General features: G+C 42.2%; 1 protein-coding gene and 1 long non-coding RNA gene across 5 annotated transcripts in view; one reads left to right on the top strand and one right to left on the bottom strand.

Annotated features, from left to right (window-relative positions):
- Nucleotides 1-15,263, bottom strand: part of NTF3 (neurotrophin 3) — a 186,684-nt gene extending 171,421 nt beyond the window's left edge. The window contains exons 1-2 of one of the 4 annotated variants that reach the window (XM_061637901.1): nt 15,016-15,263; nt 14,104-14,305 (exon numbers count right to left, since the gene is read on the bottom strand). Coding sequence is in view for 1 of the 4 variants with exons in the window: in XM_061637900.1 (XP_061493884.1) it covers nt 15,016-15,033 (18 nt within the window). In the remaining 3 variants the exon portion in view is untranslated. Of the gene's footprint in view, nt 1-12,751; nt 12,845-14,103; nt 14,306-15,015 lie in introns of those variants that run through there. The other 3 variants (XM_061637902.1, XM_061637900.1, XM_061637904.1) reach the window with 3 other exon arrangements.
- Nucleotides 15,264-15,355: 92 nt separating this feature from the next.
- LOC133390055 (uncharacterized) lies at nt 15,356-16,351 on the top strand. Its single transcript, XR_009764291.1, has 2 exons — nt 15,356-15,524; nt 16,019-16,351. It is a non-coding gene; the product is annotated as an uncharacterized LOC133390055 (long non-coding RNA).
- Nucleotides 16,352-18,326: the final 1,975 nt, after the last annotated feature.

Here is an 18,326-nt window from a genome sequence, read left to right as displayed (position 1 = left end):
ATGACCCTGCTTTCCCTCCATGCATTCTTTGAATGAGAGGAAACCTAATGTCTGAATAGAGCTGATCAATAAAGAATAAGGCTTGGAAATATTTGTTCTTAGACAAAAGTACATGCTAAACCTTGGAACAGTCTTGAGGCAAAGTATTTTGAGGACACTAAGAAAGGGGTTAACTTGGATTAACAGGCAACCAAATGACTTTATAATTACAGTTGAGGATGCAATCCTGTGCATCATTTGGCATACTGAAGTCCTACTCAACTGCAGGAGTAAGACTGAGGCTGGGGTGGTGGCATGCCAACACCATCTTGCGAGTATATGGCAAGAGATCAGATTGGGACTTTTTACAATTCAGTCTTTTCCTACTCTACAACACAAACTGAAGATTTACACCTTTTGAAGTGATAAACATCTTAGTCTGTATGGATTTTTGGGGGGGGGATACTTTCGAGATCCCTAGGAAATTTCTTCTGACAACAACTTGAAAAAAGGTGTGTGGCAGTTACAGTCTGTGCCACTGTCATTCATCACATCAACTGACTTCCAAGTGATGCCATGTTTCTCATTACGTCTTCAATTTCTGGCAAAAAAAATCCAAGAAAAGATAGTTGTCCATACACAAGGATGGCCCAGCCTTTCCAGTACTATGGACAGCTAGTGGCGCTTCCAAAAGCCGCTATGATGGTGCAGAGATGCTCCTCCAGCAGTACTATCTACCTTCACCCACTAACTCCAAACCTGACACACATATGTACTGAAGGCGTAGCCTCCACAGTAGACAGGGATCTATTCAACAAGGATCTGGTTAGCAAATGCCTTTTGTGGCAGAGTAGGGCTTGCAACAGGATGAACATCATCTGAAGTGATGAAACAAATATATATAATTTAACCATTGATGGCATTAGCAAGGAGATAGAGACACAAGCATTAAAAGAGGGCATGAAGAACAGAGCTCCATCAGGAAGTGGAACAAGGCATTACTACGAGTGCAAAAGTGGTTTAAGATGTTGCTTATGACCAAAGGGTCAAGGGTATGCCCTTTAGTTATGGAGAGTAGCAAAAAAAAGTTCTGCCATTATACACCTCAAAATTCTATCTTATAAAAATTACCTGTTGAGCTAATAACTTGAAACTTTGTATACATGGTCTAGTTAAATTCTACAAATACACCAAATTACAAACTAATCCAATAAAAATTGCCACAGATACAGCAAGTTAAAAAAATGCAGAAAAATTACATTTTTGATTACAATTTTTAAACAGTCATATATATTTATTTCCAAATTTGATGAAAACTACGCAAGTACTTTATTCAGGTTTGTTGAGAAAGGCAATGCTTTATGGATCTGGGGAGGTCCTAAGCAGCAATTCAAAAGTTATTAAGATTTTCCTGATTTTCCATTAAACTCTGTGGCAACAACTACTGACAAAATAAGGCAGGACATTCACAGACTGGTCTCTGAAGTGAAAAATTGGCCCAAACCACAATTTTTAGAAAAGGACCACCTACTGGATGCTATAAAGGTAAAGGTGTCCCCGCACTTGTAGTGAAAGTCGTTTCCGACTCTTAGGGTGACGTCTTGCAACGTTTACTAGGCAGAGCAGACCACCAACTTTTGGGGGGCCCACAGTCACATTTGGAAACCTGAGGTATTATGCCATACAGTACGATACATACTCCCAAACACCCTGCCCCGCACAGAAAACCACACTTACAACCTACCCCATATTAAAATTCCTCCAGCACCACAACCTTTCATACCCATAGCCTATGCTGAAACCTACACTCAATCCTGTATCCCTATTGAAAACCCACTTACACAGTCCAACACTGAAACACACACATACTCCCCACTGCAACCTGCCCCACACACAGAGCTTGGAAGTAACTAGTTACAAATAACTAATAATTGTAATTTGTTACTTTTTTGAGTAACGAGTAATAACTTCATTATATTTTGCTGGTAATAGAATGAGTAGTAACTTCATTGCTTTTGAGTTGTAACTAACACTTCTAGAGTTACTTTGGGGCACTACATGGGGGGGACAGGGGAGGTCTTCAGCTCCCCTGATTTGTGGATAAAAGTCATGTGCTTCAAATTGGGCTTCTGTGCAGCGTCGTTCTTTCCTCATGCTGTATGGGTGCTTAGGAGGCAACAAGGGAGGAGATGGAGAGCAACATGGGGTGGAGAAAATAATTGTTTAAAAATGGACAGGAGTGGAGGGAGAAATGAGCCGGAGGGCAAGGAGGCAGCAGAAAAATGGAGATGAAGAACTGGCTGCGGAGGGAGGGAGTGTGTGTGTGAGCGAGTGAGCGAGAGAGATGCAAAGCTCAAGCAGTGGATTATGCCTCCCGCCCCACCCCTCCTCTCTTACTAGCGAGCCAAAAGCCACAACTTCAGGGTGAGTGAGGGGCAGGCAGAAGCAAGCAGCCAGGGTCCTACAGAGCTACTCCTTCCAGTTTTCTTTCCTGCCCTTCCTTTCGTCCTAACAAGCAGGATGCATCCTCGTCTTGTGAGGTGGATATTCCCTGCAAGCTCTTTTGTGCAAATCCTCCTCCCCAGAGGAAATGCAAAGAGTTTCAAACAGGCACTTGTCCAGGCAATTGTTAAAAATGATTGTATAGCTGACTTACAGTACAATATATACACGTCTACTCAGAAGTCTATTTATGTTTAATGGAGCTTACTCCCAGGTAAATGTATTTATTTATTTTTATTTGTTCCATTTTTAAACCGCCCATAGCGAGTGGCTCTCTGGGTGGTGTACAAAAAGATTAAAATACAGAATATCACAATAAAATCAACCTACCAACAGTAAACATAAGCAGCAAACAAAAAATAAAAGATTTAAAGTTATAACATTAAATGCTTAAAATGCCTGGGAGCATAGCCAGGTCTTAACCTGGCGCCGAAAAGATAGAAGCGTCGGCGCCAGGCGTACTTCCTCAGGGAGGCTGTTCCACAGTTCGGGGGCCACTACAGAAAAGGCTCTAGATCGAGTAACTGTCCTCCGGGCTTCCCGATGGGTTGGTACCTGGAGGAGGGCCTTAGATGCTGAGCGAAGTGACCGGGTCGGTTCATAGCGGGAGAGGCGTTCCACAAGATACTGCGGTCCCACGCCGTGTAAGGCATTATAGGTCAAAACCAGCACCTTGAATCTGGCTCGGAAACAAATGGGTAGCCAGTGCAAACGGGCCAGAATAGGTGTTATATGCGCTAACCGGCTGGTCCTCGTCAGCAGTCTGGCTGCTGCGTTTTGCACTAGCTGGAGTTTCCGAACTGTCTTCAAGGGCAGCCCTACGTAGAGCGCATTACAGTAATCCAACCTAGAAGTTACCAGAGCATGAACAACTGAGGCGAGGTCATCCCTGTCCAGATAGGGGCGTAGCTGGGCAACCAACCGAAGGTGGTAGAACGCATTCCTTGCCACCGAGGCCGCTTGCACCTCAAGAGACAAGGAAGGATCGAAAAGAACCCCAAGACTACGAACCTGTTCCTTCAAGGGGAGTGTAACCCCATCTAGAACAGGGTAAACATCCACCATCTGGGCAGGGAAGGCATTCACCAACAGTGTCTCAGTCTTGTCTGGATTGAGTCTCAGTTTATTAGCTCTCATCCAGTCCATTATCGCGGTCAGGCAATGATTCAGCACATCCACAGACTCACCTGTAGAAGATGAAAAGGAGAAATAGAGCTGCGTGTCATCAGCGTACTGGTGGCAACGCACTCCAAAACTCCTGATGACGGCACCCAGAGGCTGCATGTAGATGTTAAAAAGCATGGGGGACAAAATCGACCCCTGAGGGACTCCACAATGGAGAGTTCAAGGTGTCGAGCAATGTTCCACAAGTACCACCTTCTGGCGACGATCCGCCAAGTAGGAGCGGAACCACTGCCAAGCAGTGCCTCCAACTCCCAACTCCGCGAGTCTCCCCAGAAGGATACCATGGTCGATGGTATCAAACGCCGCTGAGAGATCAAGGAGAATCAACAGAGTCACACTCCCTCTGTCCCTCTCCCGACAGAGGTCATCGTACAGGGCGACCAAGGCTGTTTCAGTGCCAAAACCAGGCCTAAAACCGGATTGAAACGGATCCAGATAATCGGTCTCATCCAAGAGCACCTGGAGCTGACCGGCAACCACCCGCTCCAGAACCTTGCCCAAAAAGGGGACATTCGCCACCGGTCTATAATTGTTCAAGTTATCTGGGTCTAAGGAAGGTTTCTTTAAAAGAGGTCTCACTACTGCCTCCTTGAGACTACTAGGGACTACTCCCTCACTCAAGGAGGCATTTATCACTTCCTTGGCCCAGCCGGTGGTACTAGTCCTGCTAGCCTTCACTAGCCAAGATGGACAAGGATCTAGAGCAGACGTGGTCGCCCGCACCATTCCAAGCACCTTGTCCACTTCCTCAAGCTGCACCAACTGAAACTCATCCAATAATGAAAGACAAGACCAAATCAAATTAGGTATAGGATTGCACTAATTAGGCAAGATTAGGACTGGTTGAAGCTGTACCAATTTGCAGGGGAGGGAGAGAAAAATATTACCCTTTGTAGTATAAAGATGCATCAATCTGGTTACGGCAAATAAAATTTGATGCATGTAATACAAGGACTAACCTGCAATCCAGTGCTTGTCTACTCAGAAGTCCCATTGGGTTTAATGGGACTTACTCCCAGGCAAGTGTGTATTGTGTACACACTTTAGCTTAGCTTATGGACTGCCTTCAAGTTGATTCCGACTTATGGCGACCCTGTGAATAGGGTTTTCATGGTAAGCAGAATTCAGAGGTGGTTTTACCATTGCCTTCCTCTGAGGCTGAGAGGTAGTGACTGGCCCAAGGTCACCCAGTAAGCTTCATGGCTCTGTGGAGATTCAAACCCTGGTCTCCCAGGTCGTAGTCCAGCACTCTACCCACTACACCACACTGGTACACACTTACCTGGGAGTAAGTCCCATTGAACCCAATAAAGCTTATTTCTGAGTAGACATGTATTGCATTGCAGCCTTAGTTTCCTTTTTTCCCCATTTTAATTCTGCCTTCTGTATCTTCACAACAGCCCTGTGAGGTAGGTTAGGCTGAGAGTTAGGGACTGGCTCAAGGCAATAAATAAGCAAAAACGATGATGAGTAAAATTTTAAAATGTGAAAATGCTCATGCTCAGAGTATTTTTGTCGCTCTTTCTCAAGGCTTTGTGTGGGGTTTTTTATGTCTACTGTCTCGTAACTTCTTTTTGCCTGAGAATGTCATATTTCATACAGTTACAGATGTTCTTATTTTAAAAAATATGCCCAAATTCTGTGGTGTTGGTTTTTTTACTTGAGTTCTTTGCATGGTTTAGGGGTGGCATTGCAGGAGATCAGGCTCTTATGGACAGCTGTGGGGCAGGTAGAAATTAAATGGAGTAAGTCTTTTTTGTATGAAAATACAATTATGGGGAAAGCTTCACCTGTTAACATCTTATTACTTGTGTGTGCCCCCCTCCCCAGATTGACTTTTGATTTGTGAATGCCATGACCATTGCCATTCCCTCCCCCATTTATCTTTGCAACAACCCTCTGGGGTAGCTTAGCCTGAGACAATATATGTACATAAGCGGCAGTTGGTAGTTGTAGTTGGTAGAGCATTAATAAAGTATAGCCCCTGAAATGCTGAAATGTATCCTGGTGGAGTCCAGTCCTATATATGTCTACTCCAAATTAAGCCTCATTGAGTTAAATGGATAAGTATATAGGATTGCAGATTATTGTTTACCTCTGAAAGGAATGCACTGTGAGACAGAATTTAAGAGACATACTTGTCTGGACATGTTTGAAATAGGTGGGTAGATGGGAAGGGAGTTGTGTTAATCTAATTGGGTCTTCAACATAGTGCCCTCCAGATGTTGTTGGATTACAACTCCCATCAGTCTCTGATAACGACGCTGAAGTTGGTTCCTAGTTCCCAGTTCCTTATTTGCTTGAAAGTTAAAAACACTAAAAAAAGAAGAAAAGTTCACAGCTATGGTAACTCCCAGCCAAAGTTAACATGTCTCTGAGCCCCAAAATATATGTTGGGGTACCCCATATCATATATCGCTGTGATCTGGGGATTCTCCCCATCAAGAGCAACAACAAATTTATTCAATCAGAATTATCAGGCTTCTGAAATCTCATAAATGCATAATGTGATAAAATCATAAAAAACAAGTAACTGGGTGTGCCCACTCCACAATCTGTTCTGGGCCAGGACAACTCATACACCGCAGGGAAGGGGAGGGTGTCCTCTATGAGACGTCAGTGCATCCCGCCTGGCCCAGAGCTTTTGCTGGGTGCAGGGCAGTGATAAGGGCATCTATGCACAACCCAAAGAGACAAAAATATGCAGAAAACAATAAGAAACGGGGGTGCCCACCCAAAAATCTTCACTGTGCCAGGCAGTAATGTAGTGGCAAATTCAGAAGTGCAGGGTCCCTTCATGACAGTCTGAGCCACAGCCAGACCCCCCTCCCCCCTTATTTTGCTCCTGGGTTGAGAATGAGGTCCTTGTTAATGCCTTCTCCCACAACAACTGATGTCCCTAGGAAATGATCAGTATGAAAGGGGAGAGTATTAGCTACTAAGAAGTGTCTTCTCAGTGGGTGACTCATCTCCTTTCACTCTGATTGGATCCAATCAGCAGGAAAGGACAAGGAAGCATAGTAGAAGACTCTTCTCAGTGGCTAACACACTCCCCTTTCATGCTGATTAGCTCATATGATGCTGGAGACAGAGGGACCCTGCTCCTGAAAAAGTAAGGGGTCTAGGACTCCCTGAGCCCCGGAACAACTACATCCCTGCTGTAAGGACAAATCATACATCCCAGGAAGGGGGAGGGCGGCCTCTACAAGATGCCAGTACTTCCCACCTGGCCTATAGTTTCTGTTGGGCACAGGGCACTCATAAGGTCATCTGTGCAGAACTAAAAAAATGAAGAGTAAGTAGAGAAAAATATGTAATTTAGGGTGACCACTCCAAAATCTGCTGTGGGCCATGAACTATCATTCACCTGAGCAAAGGGGAGTGTCCTCAACGAGGTGCCACTGCATCCTGCCTGGAATGGATTTTCTTGTGCACACTTGAAACGGATATGTGCATCTATGTACACCAAGCAATGTAGAACATTTGCATTTTTCTTTGATGATAGGGGATTGCAATATTGATCAAAAAGTGTTTTAGTTGAAAAGGGTGCTGCATTGTTTTTTGCAGCACAACACAAGCACCACAGTAGAACGCCTGTTCAGTACTGGTGGCAACGTAATCTGTAAAAAGATGTTCCCTGTCTGACTTGCTCTTTGAGCATCCTGTTCCTTTGAGACATAAACAGAAATGTTTTGTAAAAGCAGAATTTCAAGTGTAAAGTTTGATTGCAAGTGAATTATATGTGTGTTGGGGGAGGTGGAGGGAAGTGAGATTCTGTTGTGCCATTCTGTTAATCTTACAGATAAAAAAATTATTCTACTGCCCTCTGTGTGTGCGTGCTTATTTTTAATGTTGTTTTAGGCTACTTGGATGCGCAGCAGCCAAGGCCAGCACCTTGTAGGCACTCCATTTTTTTTAAAAAAAGTAACTAAAATGTAATTGTAGTGATTACTTTTGAGTAAAAGTAATCAGTTACTTTCAGAGCAATTGTAATTGTAACAGTAATTGCTACTTATTTGGACCATGTAACAGTAATTGTAATTTATTACTTTTTAAAAGTAATCTTCCAAGCGCTGCCCACACACATAACTTGTCCACAGCGGCTCCCATGTACACTACACTGCAACCTACTCCAAACTGACCCTGCACACACACTTAACAGAGACTAGTATTTGAATGTCTATAAAAAAAAATCAGAGAAATTCAGTGATCAAACCCCCTGCCAGTTTAAGACCAGAATGACTCTTGGGTTGCCTCAGGCTTCACAAAGCCAAAAGACTGAAAACTAAACAGATCACTTATACGTTTTTACCCTCCATGCACCCACATTTTTCTTTGGTCTTTCAAGCCCAGATCTATATAGGGAGCAGCGGTGTAGGGTCTCGGAGTGGGGTCTTAGATCCCTTACTTTTTGGGGAGCCAACTCTCAACAGGGTTCCTATGTCTCCAGCATCCTATGAGCCAATCAGCATGAAAGGGGAGTATATTAGCCACTGAGAAGAGTGGAGCTGGCAAAAGCTCTGTTGTATCAACTTTTTCTGCTTGCTTCTACATTGTACCAATCTCCACTATTTCTCCGGGGGGGGGGGGACTCTTTTTTTTTTTTTTTAAGAACACTCTCAGTGTTCCTTCCTTCCCAAACTAATCAGACCTTTCCTGTTTTAAACCACCACTGCTTTGCCAGGACAAGAGTGGATCTTAATATTGCTAGAATGTACACAGATATAGGGCTCATCTACACAATGGTTTACTGTTTGGTGCTACTCACATCTCCTTTAAATTTACATTGTTCACATAATGTTACCAGCAAACAGAAGCTATCACACAGTTCCCCCCCATAAATCTGTACTAACCCAGTCTGCTGATAATATGAGAAAAGTAGAAAAAAGTCTCCACTCCGTTTCTTTAGGGGTTGCAGACGCTTTGCTTCAATGGTTTTAGGTGGGTGTGTCAATCGTTCCCCTCTCTGAGCCCACTATCTCCTCCCTGCTTTTTGTTTCCTGTGGGCTGATAAGTGACTTCTGGCTACTCTCCTCTGTTCTGCTGGCTTTTTTTATATTGCTGCAAATGGTGCTATTATTGTTCTTTCCACCTTAACTTGTGCACAAAAGCATAACACTGCTCAAACAAAGATTTGTATTTCAGCTGTATCCTACCAGGCATAGGCAGGGAAAACACAGATATTCGCACATCCGGGGTATTTTTTTTAAAAGGAACCTACTGCAGCTGGTAGAACAGACTGAGCATGCTCAGTCACTTAGTAACCAGGAGTGAAAATGTATAATTAGAGGGTGGGGCCACAAGGAAACAGTGAGACTAATCCTACTTGTTTGAATGGGAAAAAGCAATTGGCAGCTAATATTGAGCAAAATCACCGGGCCCGGATGGCATTCACCCGAGAGTTCTCAAAGAACTCAAATGTGAAATTGCTGATCTGCTAACTAAAATGTGTAACTTGTCCCTTGGGTCCTCCTCCGTGCCTGAGGACTGGAAAGTGGCAAATGTAACGCCAATCTTCAAAAAGGGAACCAGAGGGGATCCCGGAAATTACAGGCCAGTTAGCTTAACTTCTGTCCCTGGAAAACTGGTAGAAAGTATTATTAAAGCTAGATTAACTAAGCACATAGAAGAACAAGCCTTGCTGAAGCAGAGCCAGCATGGCTTCTTTAAGGGAAAGTCCTGTCTCAGTAACCTATTCTTTGAAAGTGTCAACAAGCATATAGATAGAGGTGATCCAGTGGACATAGTGTACTTAGACTTTCAAAAAGCGTTTGACAAGGTACCTCACCAAAGACTTCTGAGGAAGCTTAGCAGTCATGGAATAAGAGGAGAGGTCCTCTTGTGGATAAGAAATTGGTTAAGAAGCAGAAAGCAGAGAGTAGGAATAAACGGACAGTTCTCCCAATGGAGGGCTGTAGAAAGTGGAGTCCCTCAAGGATCGGTATTGGGACCTGTACTTTTCAACTTGTTCATTAATGACCTAGAATTAGGAGTGAGCAGTGAAGTGGCCAAGTTTGCTGATGACACTAAATTGTTCAGGGTTGTTAAAACAAAAAGGGATTGCGAAGAACTCCAAAAAGACCTCTCCAAACTGAGTGAATGGGCGGAAAAATGGCAAATGCAATTCAATATAAACAAGTGTAAAATTATGCATATTGGAGCAACAAATCTTAATTTCACATATACGCTCATGGGGTCTGAACTGGCGGTGACCGACCAGGAGAGAGACCTCGGGGTTGTAGTGGACAGCACAATGAAAATGTCGACCCAGTGTGCGGCAGCTGTGAAAAAGGCAAACTCCATGCTAGCGATAATTAGGAAAGGTATTGAAAATAAAACAGCCGATATCATAATGCCGTTGTATAAATCTATGGTGCGGCCGCATTTGGAATACTGGGTACAGTTCTGGTCGCCTCATCTCAAAAAGGATATTATAGAGTTGGAAAAGGTTCAGAAGAGGGCAACCAGAATGATCAAGGGGATGGAGCGACTCCTTTACGAGGAAAGGTTGCAGCATTTGGGGCTTTAGTTTAGTTTAGAGAAAAGGCGGGTCAGAGGAGACATGATAGAAGTGTATAAAATTATGCATGGCATTGAGAAAGTGGATAGAGAAAAGTTCTTCTCCCTCTCTCATAATACTAGAACTCGTGGACATTCAAAGAAGCTGAATGTTGGAAGATTCAGGACAGACAAAAGGAAGTACTTCTTTACTCAGCGCATAGTTAAACTATGGAATTTGCTCCCACAAGATGCAGTAATGGCCACCAGCTTGGATGGCTTTAAAAGAAGATTAGACAAATTCATGGAGGACAGGGCTATCAATGGCTACTAGCCATGATGGCTGTGCTCTGCCACCCTAGTCAGAGGCAGCATGCTTCTGAAAACCAGTTGCCGGAAGCCTCAGGAGGGGAGAGTGTTCTTGCACTCGGGTCCTGCTTGCGGGCTTCCCCCAGGCACCTGGTTGGCCACTGTGAGAACAGGATGCTGGACTAGATGGGCCACTGGCCTGATCCAGCAGGCCCTTCTTATGTTCTTATGTAGGAACTGTGACTGTGCAAATGAATAGCAAAAGTAAAACCAGTGTATTTGCAACGAACAAATGCTCCCATGTAAATGAGCCAATAGTTTGGAAGCCACATCCCTGCTTTGCTCTCCCTGGAAACCATGGAGGTTTCCAGGGAGATGAGGCCTGCCCCTCCTGTATGATGACATTCTTAGGGAAATATAATATAGGAGATATATGCAATCAAGTTTACTTCAATGGCAAAGCACTACATCCTTCGCTATTCTCTTACTATACTTTACCAGAACTCATCATCTCTAAATGCCATTACACCCTCAGCAATTATACTTGATTCTACCACCACATCCTTTTATTGAGTCCTGTATTCTTTCCACAAGCATCTTACAACACATTGTCATTCAGAGTCTTATGTGACCTTCTGAGCACATATCTCCTGAAAACAATCGTACATCCTTCCACCAGAGATCCCATAACAACAGTCCTGTGAGACAGGTTAGCCTGAGAGATATCCACTAAGGTCACCTAGTAAGCTTGATATCCAACTGGAAATTTTAAACCAAGTTTCTGCTGTCCAAGTCCAATGCTCCAGTCCAGTCATTCCCAAACATCCTCCCCCCACAGACCCCTTGAAAATTGCTGAGGGTCTTGGCGGATCATTTAAATACTTTTGTGCCTGTGTCGTAAGGATTTTGTAATGTGTTGTGCTAGACGCTATGTGGTTTTTGATTGTATTTTTATTCCATAGAATTCCAATACAAAAAATATAAGAAGCAATAAAAATATAATTAAAAATCAATATGAATATTTCAGTACATTCTGATTACATGATGGAATAGGTCACTGCATACAAGAACCTAATATACCTATTATTTCCCAAGGTATGTCATTTATTGTTTTCAGATTTTCCAGTTCTTCAGAAAAAACTCATGGCAGAATCCACCCAAGACTGTACCACTTTTACATGCAGGTGAGAGAATCATATAACGGAATGTTTCCCTATGTCCAAAATAACGTCTTGCTTCTGGAAAACTAATCGTATGTCAGGGAGCCAAAATAGGATGTCTAGTGTAACCTTTTTTCCCACTAGCTTTGTGCAGAGTTGGGGTTACTTCTCTGCTTCAATCCCAGGAGGCTATACTATACTCTCAGTTCTTGAAGGTTTTTTGTTTCTATTAAAAGTTGTCATCTTATCAATAATAAATAACTTGTAGTGTTTGGATTTTATATTATTTTATCCCTATATAGTGACATGCTTCCACGTAAATTAAACTGCAAGTTAATATCTAAATGTTAACATTTTTATGGGGACTCAGAAATTGTTAATTCATATCTGCTTTAACTACCCTGTTGAAATGCAGTCAAGGACAGTCACTTCTAAAACATACTTAGGGAGCAAGGGGAGAGTACACTCTACATTAGTGACTGCATAGGGAACAAAGGAGAGAGAGAGGGAGGGAGGTTTTTTTCAGTCCTATAATCTAACATATTAAGTATCAGTCTAGCAAACTTTGCCCTCCACATCACTTTACCTCCTCTTTCCAATCATATTTTCTTCCACTCCTTATAAAAGCATGCATCATTCCTTTCATTGTTCCTTTCTCATGCTTAAGGGAAATTTGCACAGATCTTTTAAGTGCTTTTACTATACTGAAGACAATCAATATCCTAACATTCCCACTTCTACAGCTTCCCTCCTGCTCTCTGAACAAATGCCCATAGAATTCTAATTATGTACACAGTGGTTATCCCTCATTATCAAGCAACTGCTGCTTATCCCTACACTCGTTAAAATTAAGCAGCAGGGTTTTGTTTCCAGAACAGATAAGATATGCCCCATGCAGACTTCAGCCACACTTGCCTCTCGTCAAAAATTAAACTCCACAGCCTCCCTTGACAGCATTCTGAGCAGTCAAAGCATGTTTCCAAAACTCTAAAAATTCATAGTGGCCCTGTACTGTGACTGTACCTGCTCACTTTCTCAAGACTAGACTTGGGCCACACCTTTCCAATTTCACATTGCCAAGCTATGGCTGGGACAGCCATTGCTAGAACCAGTCTTACCTCAAGGGCTGTGGACACACTAGCTGCTTCAAAAGCAGCGAGAATGGTTCTTCTGGCTGCGTTTTGAAGCGACACTGCCTTCGGCTGGACACATCTCCCTTCCCCAATGCTGACTTCGAACATTCCAGGACCGCCCACAGCAAAGCGTGGGGCCAATTACTGTCTCTGCCTCAGCCTACAGCAAGGCATTTCCATTGGCTATACCTGGAGGGACAACAGGTTTATCTACCAATCAGTTGTGAAATCTGTCTGAAGCTGAATTAAAAAAAAAATCACTGGACCTGATCCGACCATGTTTTAGAATAAAAAGGTGTGGAGTTTGACTAATTTTGTGTGCCTCCATTTTCAGAAAACAGAGGTGGAGACAATACTGAAACTGGCACAAGAGAAAGTGTCTCTCTACCCCTGGTATACTTTCCTGCTACTTTTGGTCTTTAGGCTACCCAGCCCTGCAACAGGCACCACAATCCTAACCACATTTACCTAGTAGCAGAATCCAGTGACATAACTTTCCATGGAGTGCACCACCTCCCACAGTAGGCTGACTGCCAAAAAAACCCTCCCTGCACACAAAATTTGGGTGGAAGGGAAAGAAAATGAGCATGTGAGGAGAAAAGATTCAGTCTAATTTCCCCCCAGATATGCCATTTATGCATGTGCATAGAATTTTGGATTTTATTAATATTATCATTGAGGCCAAAAAACGCTTTATTGTTTTTATAAATTGCCCTTTATTCCCTAATGTCTGTTTAAGTATTATAGATTTTGTTGCCTCATTATAGCTTTGCAGCAATGCAACTGGATCACTGGAATTTATTTTTAAGTAGTTGTTTTGCAAAGTTTGCATTTTCTTGCGCGAAAGGCTTTTTCCAACTGCCTGGCAGCTGGGGGCAGGTGTGTGTGTGTGGACAGATGCAGGCTACCTTGATCACCTCTTAGTTCGAATATACTGCAAACGTTGTCCCTTGCACACAGGGAGTAGACTCACAAGCCTCGGTTTACAGGGGGACTCCTCCCACCGCTTTTAATCCTCCACGCACCTCTAAATAACTGCGCCACAAAGTCACCAATGAAGTAGTCCGCCAGCAGCTTTATTCAAACCAAAATATTGCCCCCGTCACTTCTCTCCATCTATCGGCTATTTCGAGATCAAGACATATTCTAAACCTTTTCAAATTTTATTTTAACGAAGGATTAAGGGGAAGTATCCAAACGATTTCAGGATTCATCTCCTCTCTCTCCCCCCCTCCCGCCCATTTAGTATCTCCAAAGAAGCTCAAAAGAAATTCAGCTGTTAGACCAGGAAAGGGAGGGAAGCTCTCTCTCCGTGTTCATTTATTGTTTTGTCTTACCCTTCAGAGAATGGAACTTTCCAAGGACTGCTTTACTCACACCATTGCTTTTCTCCTAGTGTGGACGGGACTAGTCTTTTCCTTGTCTTTACAAACAGATCGTCTTTACAAACGTTGTAAGATCGGGTTCCAGTTAGACACGGACGTGCAAATAATTTCTTTGATCTCCAGACCTTTCCAGAGAATTTACACAATTAGGGGGCTTTTTTAAAAAAAAAGAGAGGGTGGGCGTTAGAAAGGGGATAGAAGGAGGATCAAAATCCTTAATGGAGTTTGATTATTAAATGGGGAAGAAACGCTGTAGTTACCTGGAATAAAAGGAGAGGTCTAACACAGAAACCGGGGAATTCTAAGTCAGCCTGTCTGGACCTTCTACATGCCCTTAGGGGCGGGGGGATGTGTTAAAAGTTTCTGAGGTTAGATTCCCCCCTCCCTTCCCCGCCTGCATCTGTAAGGCTTTTGTTAGAAACTGAAGTAGTTCGACTTCTTAAAAAGAAAAAACCAAATGATCCATTAGATCCATTAGCCTAACATAAATTTCTTTCTCACATCTCGATTTCCCTCGGAAGAGTTCGAAGAGGACCAAACGAAATGTATGGAGAACCTCAAGAGCGAAGGAAATCTACGCAACCTTAAGCAAGGAGTCCGCTTTAATTAACTAAGTTGGTCTGACTTATGAGTAAACAATTCTTATTCAAGCTTTCCTGTAAGGCCCATCTAATCGGGTCGTAAGACAAGTCTACGGAAAGACTGTTACAGCGTGCGTGCGTGTGTAGATCTGGTGTGTAGCCTCCCCCACCCCATGTCTTTAAAGCTGTAGTCTTTTGGGTACATATTGTAAGGCAACACCTCCTTGAACATCCCTCCTAAAAAAATCGCAACCTCTTTTCTGTTCTTAGCCCCCCCCCTTACCGTGGTAGAAGTGACCATGGCATCCGTGTGAACGTTTGCAGGGAAGTCGACATGAAGAGATGGATGGAAATAATCTGGTCATTCAAAAAGCACACGCTCGCACACAGATAGCTTGCACAGAAATTGTTCAGTTCTGTTAGGAGAGAGGAGCCTTAAAACTCTGAGCGCCGCGAACATGAATCTGCTCGATTATAACAAACCAGCTCAGCCAGATGGCTCTTCGTATTAACCCCTTGATCCCCATGAGTTTCTTCTGCTCCCGTCTTGGCTGCTTTAAATCCTTGTTGGAAAATACTGTAAGAAATTCTGGAACTAAGTTTTTTTTAAAAAAAGGGGGGGTTGAATGCTCATCTTGTCTTTTTAACACATTAAAACCCTAACTACAACCCTGAACTTTTAAAAATGGTGGAAATTAGAATTAACATTAGCAAAATTTGAGTGGAAAGCATTATAAAAAGCATGTTTACTCAGAAGCAATCCACATTGTATCCAAGGAGACTTACATCTAGGTGAGTAGGTGTAGAATTGCAGCCTTAACATCTCTCTATTGATAGCGTCCTTTTTGTTCCTACAAAATGCACACCGAGAGGTCAAACTGTAAAAATTCTGTAAAAGTACTCAAAATAAAAAATGGAGCTGAAAAATACTGGAAACTTCTTTGCTCTATTTTACCAATCAGATTTCAACCTACTGTTGGTTGGCTTTTTTCTCGTTTTAATGTTTTTAGTCAGTCAAATAAGTGTAAGGATACATATTCCACAAATAACACTTCACAAATGGGCAAATCTTCAAGGTTTTATTTGTAAGTGAGCCTGTGAAGAAAATGGTGTATGCCGAACTGTGAATTCCTCAACATCAGTATTCAGCCAAGACCAGTTTCCAAATCATTTTTCCTTGAAATTTATCTCGCTAACTCACTAAGGACGGGGATGATAATTTTAGCTTGCATGCCTCTTTAATTCCCCCTAAATTTACATGCTTAAATCATTGTGTGCGCGCGCAGTCGCGCGCTCTTTCCTCTTCCAGATTCAAACAGAACGCGAAGAGCAAGTTACAACCAACCTACTGAGGTCACAGAGGACGATTTGTTCAGAACAATCTTTCCTACCTAAACGTTGATAGTACGGAAAGTTTATTCAGTTGGCATCCCTATAGAGTGCTTCGACATACTTTTTGCCCTTTGTTTCAAGACGTTGAAAACATCAAGACGTTTTATACATTTCTTTGCTATTTAAATTGTAAACTCCTAAGGATAGTGATCAGTCTTTAGCATTTATTTATTCTTCCAAATACACTGATAGTGTTACAATATATTATCTAAATAAATCATGTCTAACTCTTGTCAGTACATCTTTCTTTGCACTTTTCATAAACAAAGGGTTTAAAATAATTTTGCTTAGGGTGTTGCTTACAACAACCCATGAAGGTAGGGTCTTCATGGGAAATGGGAAAACTAAGGCTGAAATTAGTTATGTGCCCATAGCCATCCAGAGTGCACGGTAGAAATAGGATTTGATGTCTGATATTTATCAGTCAATTATAGTCACATGGGCACCATCATTTTATCATAATTTCTTTCTCCCTGGCCTGGCCACACATACAGGAAAACGAGATGGTAAAATGGACTGTGCCAACTTCAGATTGTGGATCATTTTTAATAATTTTTTTAATGTTCCCTTATGCTAAAAACTCAATGGAAACAAAAAACAGCATAGCAGGCAAAGGTGTGGGCTAAAATCTTTATGCTAGTTTTCTATTGGCAAGAAATATTTGTATATGGGGAACATTTTAAAAATGCCATCTCAAACCTATATTGTGAACCCATAACCCATTGCCTAGCATTCTTCCACCTCATTCTACTTCATGTATATACTCAGCTTCTCTCACTACCATCACCAGCACTCTCTCATATGCTACGGTAAATATCAAAGAGATGTATGTTGACATGTATTGATAATTCTTTAGATTTTAGGATGCCCAATGTTAGAAATGGCTTTGTCACAACAAGCCTTGTTTCTCATTTTATGACCCATAGTGTGATAAATGTTCTTTAACAGTAAAAGATGATGAAAATGAAGATCACATTTGGACAATTGCCAACTTTGAGACTTCATAAAACATATATATAATCAATATAATTCATATCTCAATGAGAAATTATATACACATAACAAATGTAAGCATCTAGTATATAAAATCAAAATTTCCCTTCTACTAATGAATTAAAATTTACTTTCCATGTTTTACACATTGTACCTGCCTCAGCATCAGCATCATTTTCACAGCTTGGATTGGCTTTCACGTCTGAAAGACCAGGAAATCGTCCTTCACTGATGCTTCTTAAATAAAAATATTCTTCTGTCATTCGTTGCTAATCTTCCCATCTGTAAGGAAATTTATCCCTTCAGCATTTTGCATCTTCCATCCAGAATGCAATAATAATAATAACTTCTTTAAAATGGTTCAGTTGGAGAAAAAACATAATGCTCCCAACACAACAAAAATGGAATGCTCCTGCATTTAATCTCCTGGAGAAATTGCAAGAATTAAAAGCAGATCTTGTCCTTAGAAATATGGATTCTCTGCTGCAACAGCGAAAACGTTAACCATTTGACATGCACTCACAACTTGGGAAGTTGTGATCACCAGTGCACTCCCCACTCCCATAAGGAAAAGCTCCTAGATCTGCAGAGATACTGGCTACCAGCAACTTGCATTGTTCATAACTGAAAATGTTCATACCATTCTCTATTTGTGCATGTGGCCTCCTGCAATCAACACGCCTTGTAATCTGAGATGCAACACCTAATCTTGCCAAATATGCATCCTGTGGGGGGAAAAAGACAGGCCATTTTTACAACTCTGGAAAAGGGAGACAACCAGACTATTTCCAGTTTCCTCAGCTATAACTGAAAAGTCATGGGGTATTGCTAGAGTTCCTCCCAAAAGTTTATCCTACTAAAATCCCTTATTTACAAATAGAGTTTTGTAAAATGTGGGGAAGGTCTATAGTATTTTGAACTATTTCTTGTCACAATAAAGAAATACCTTGCACTAAGATTAACATTTTAATAAGATAGCAACATAAGTTTGGGAAGGGGGCATACCTCAGTTTGCAAAATCCTATCACACAGAAGCCAGGACAGCAATATGCAAATAAGAACAGGCTTGGTTGGGCGGGGGGGGGGGCAGACCGCATGTGTACCACGCACACACAGGACTTTAATGTCTCCAATATTATTGAATAGTTGTCATGGGGAAAAACATATAATGAGGGCAAAACCTGCCCACAAACCAATGATAGTGACACC

Source organism: Rhineura floridana, chromosome 8 (assembly GCF_030035675.1).
Source record: "Rhineura floridana isolate rRhiFlo1 chromosome 8, rRhiFlo1.hap2, whole genome shotgun sequence".
Classification (NCBI taxonomy): domain Eukaryota; kingdom Metazoa; phylum Chordata; class Lepidosauria; order Squamata; family Rhineuridae; genus Rhineura; species Rhineura floridana.
Note: the sequence above shows the minus strand (reverse complement) of the source record. Positions and strands in the feature narration are given on the sequence as shown.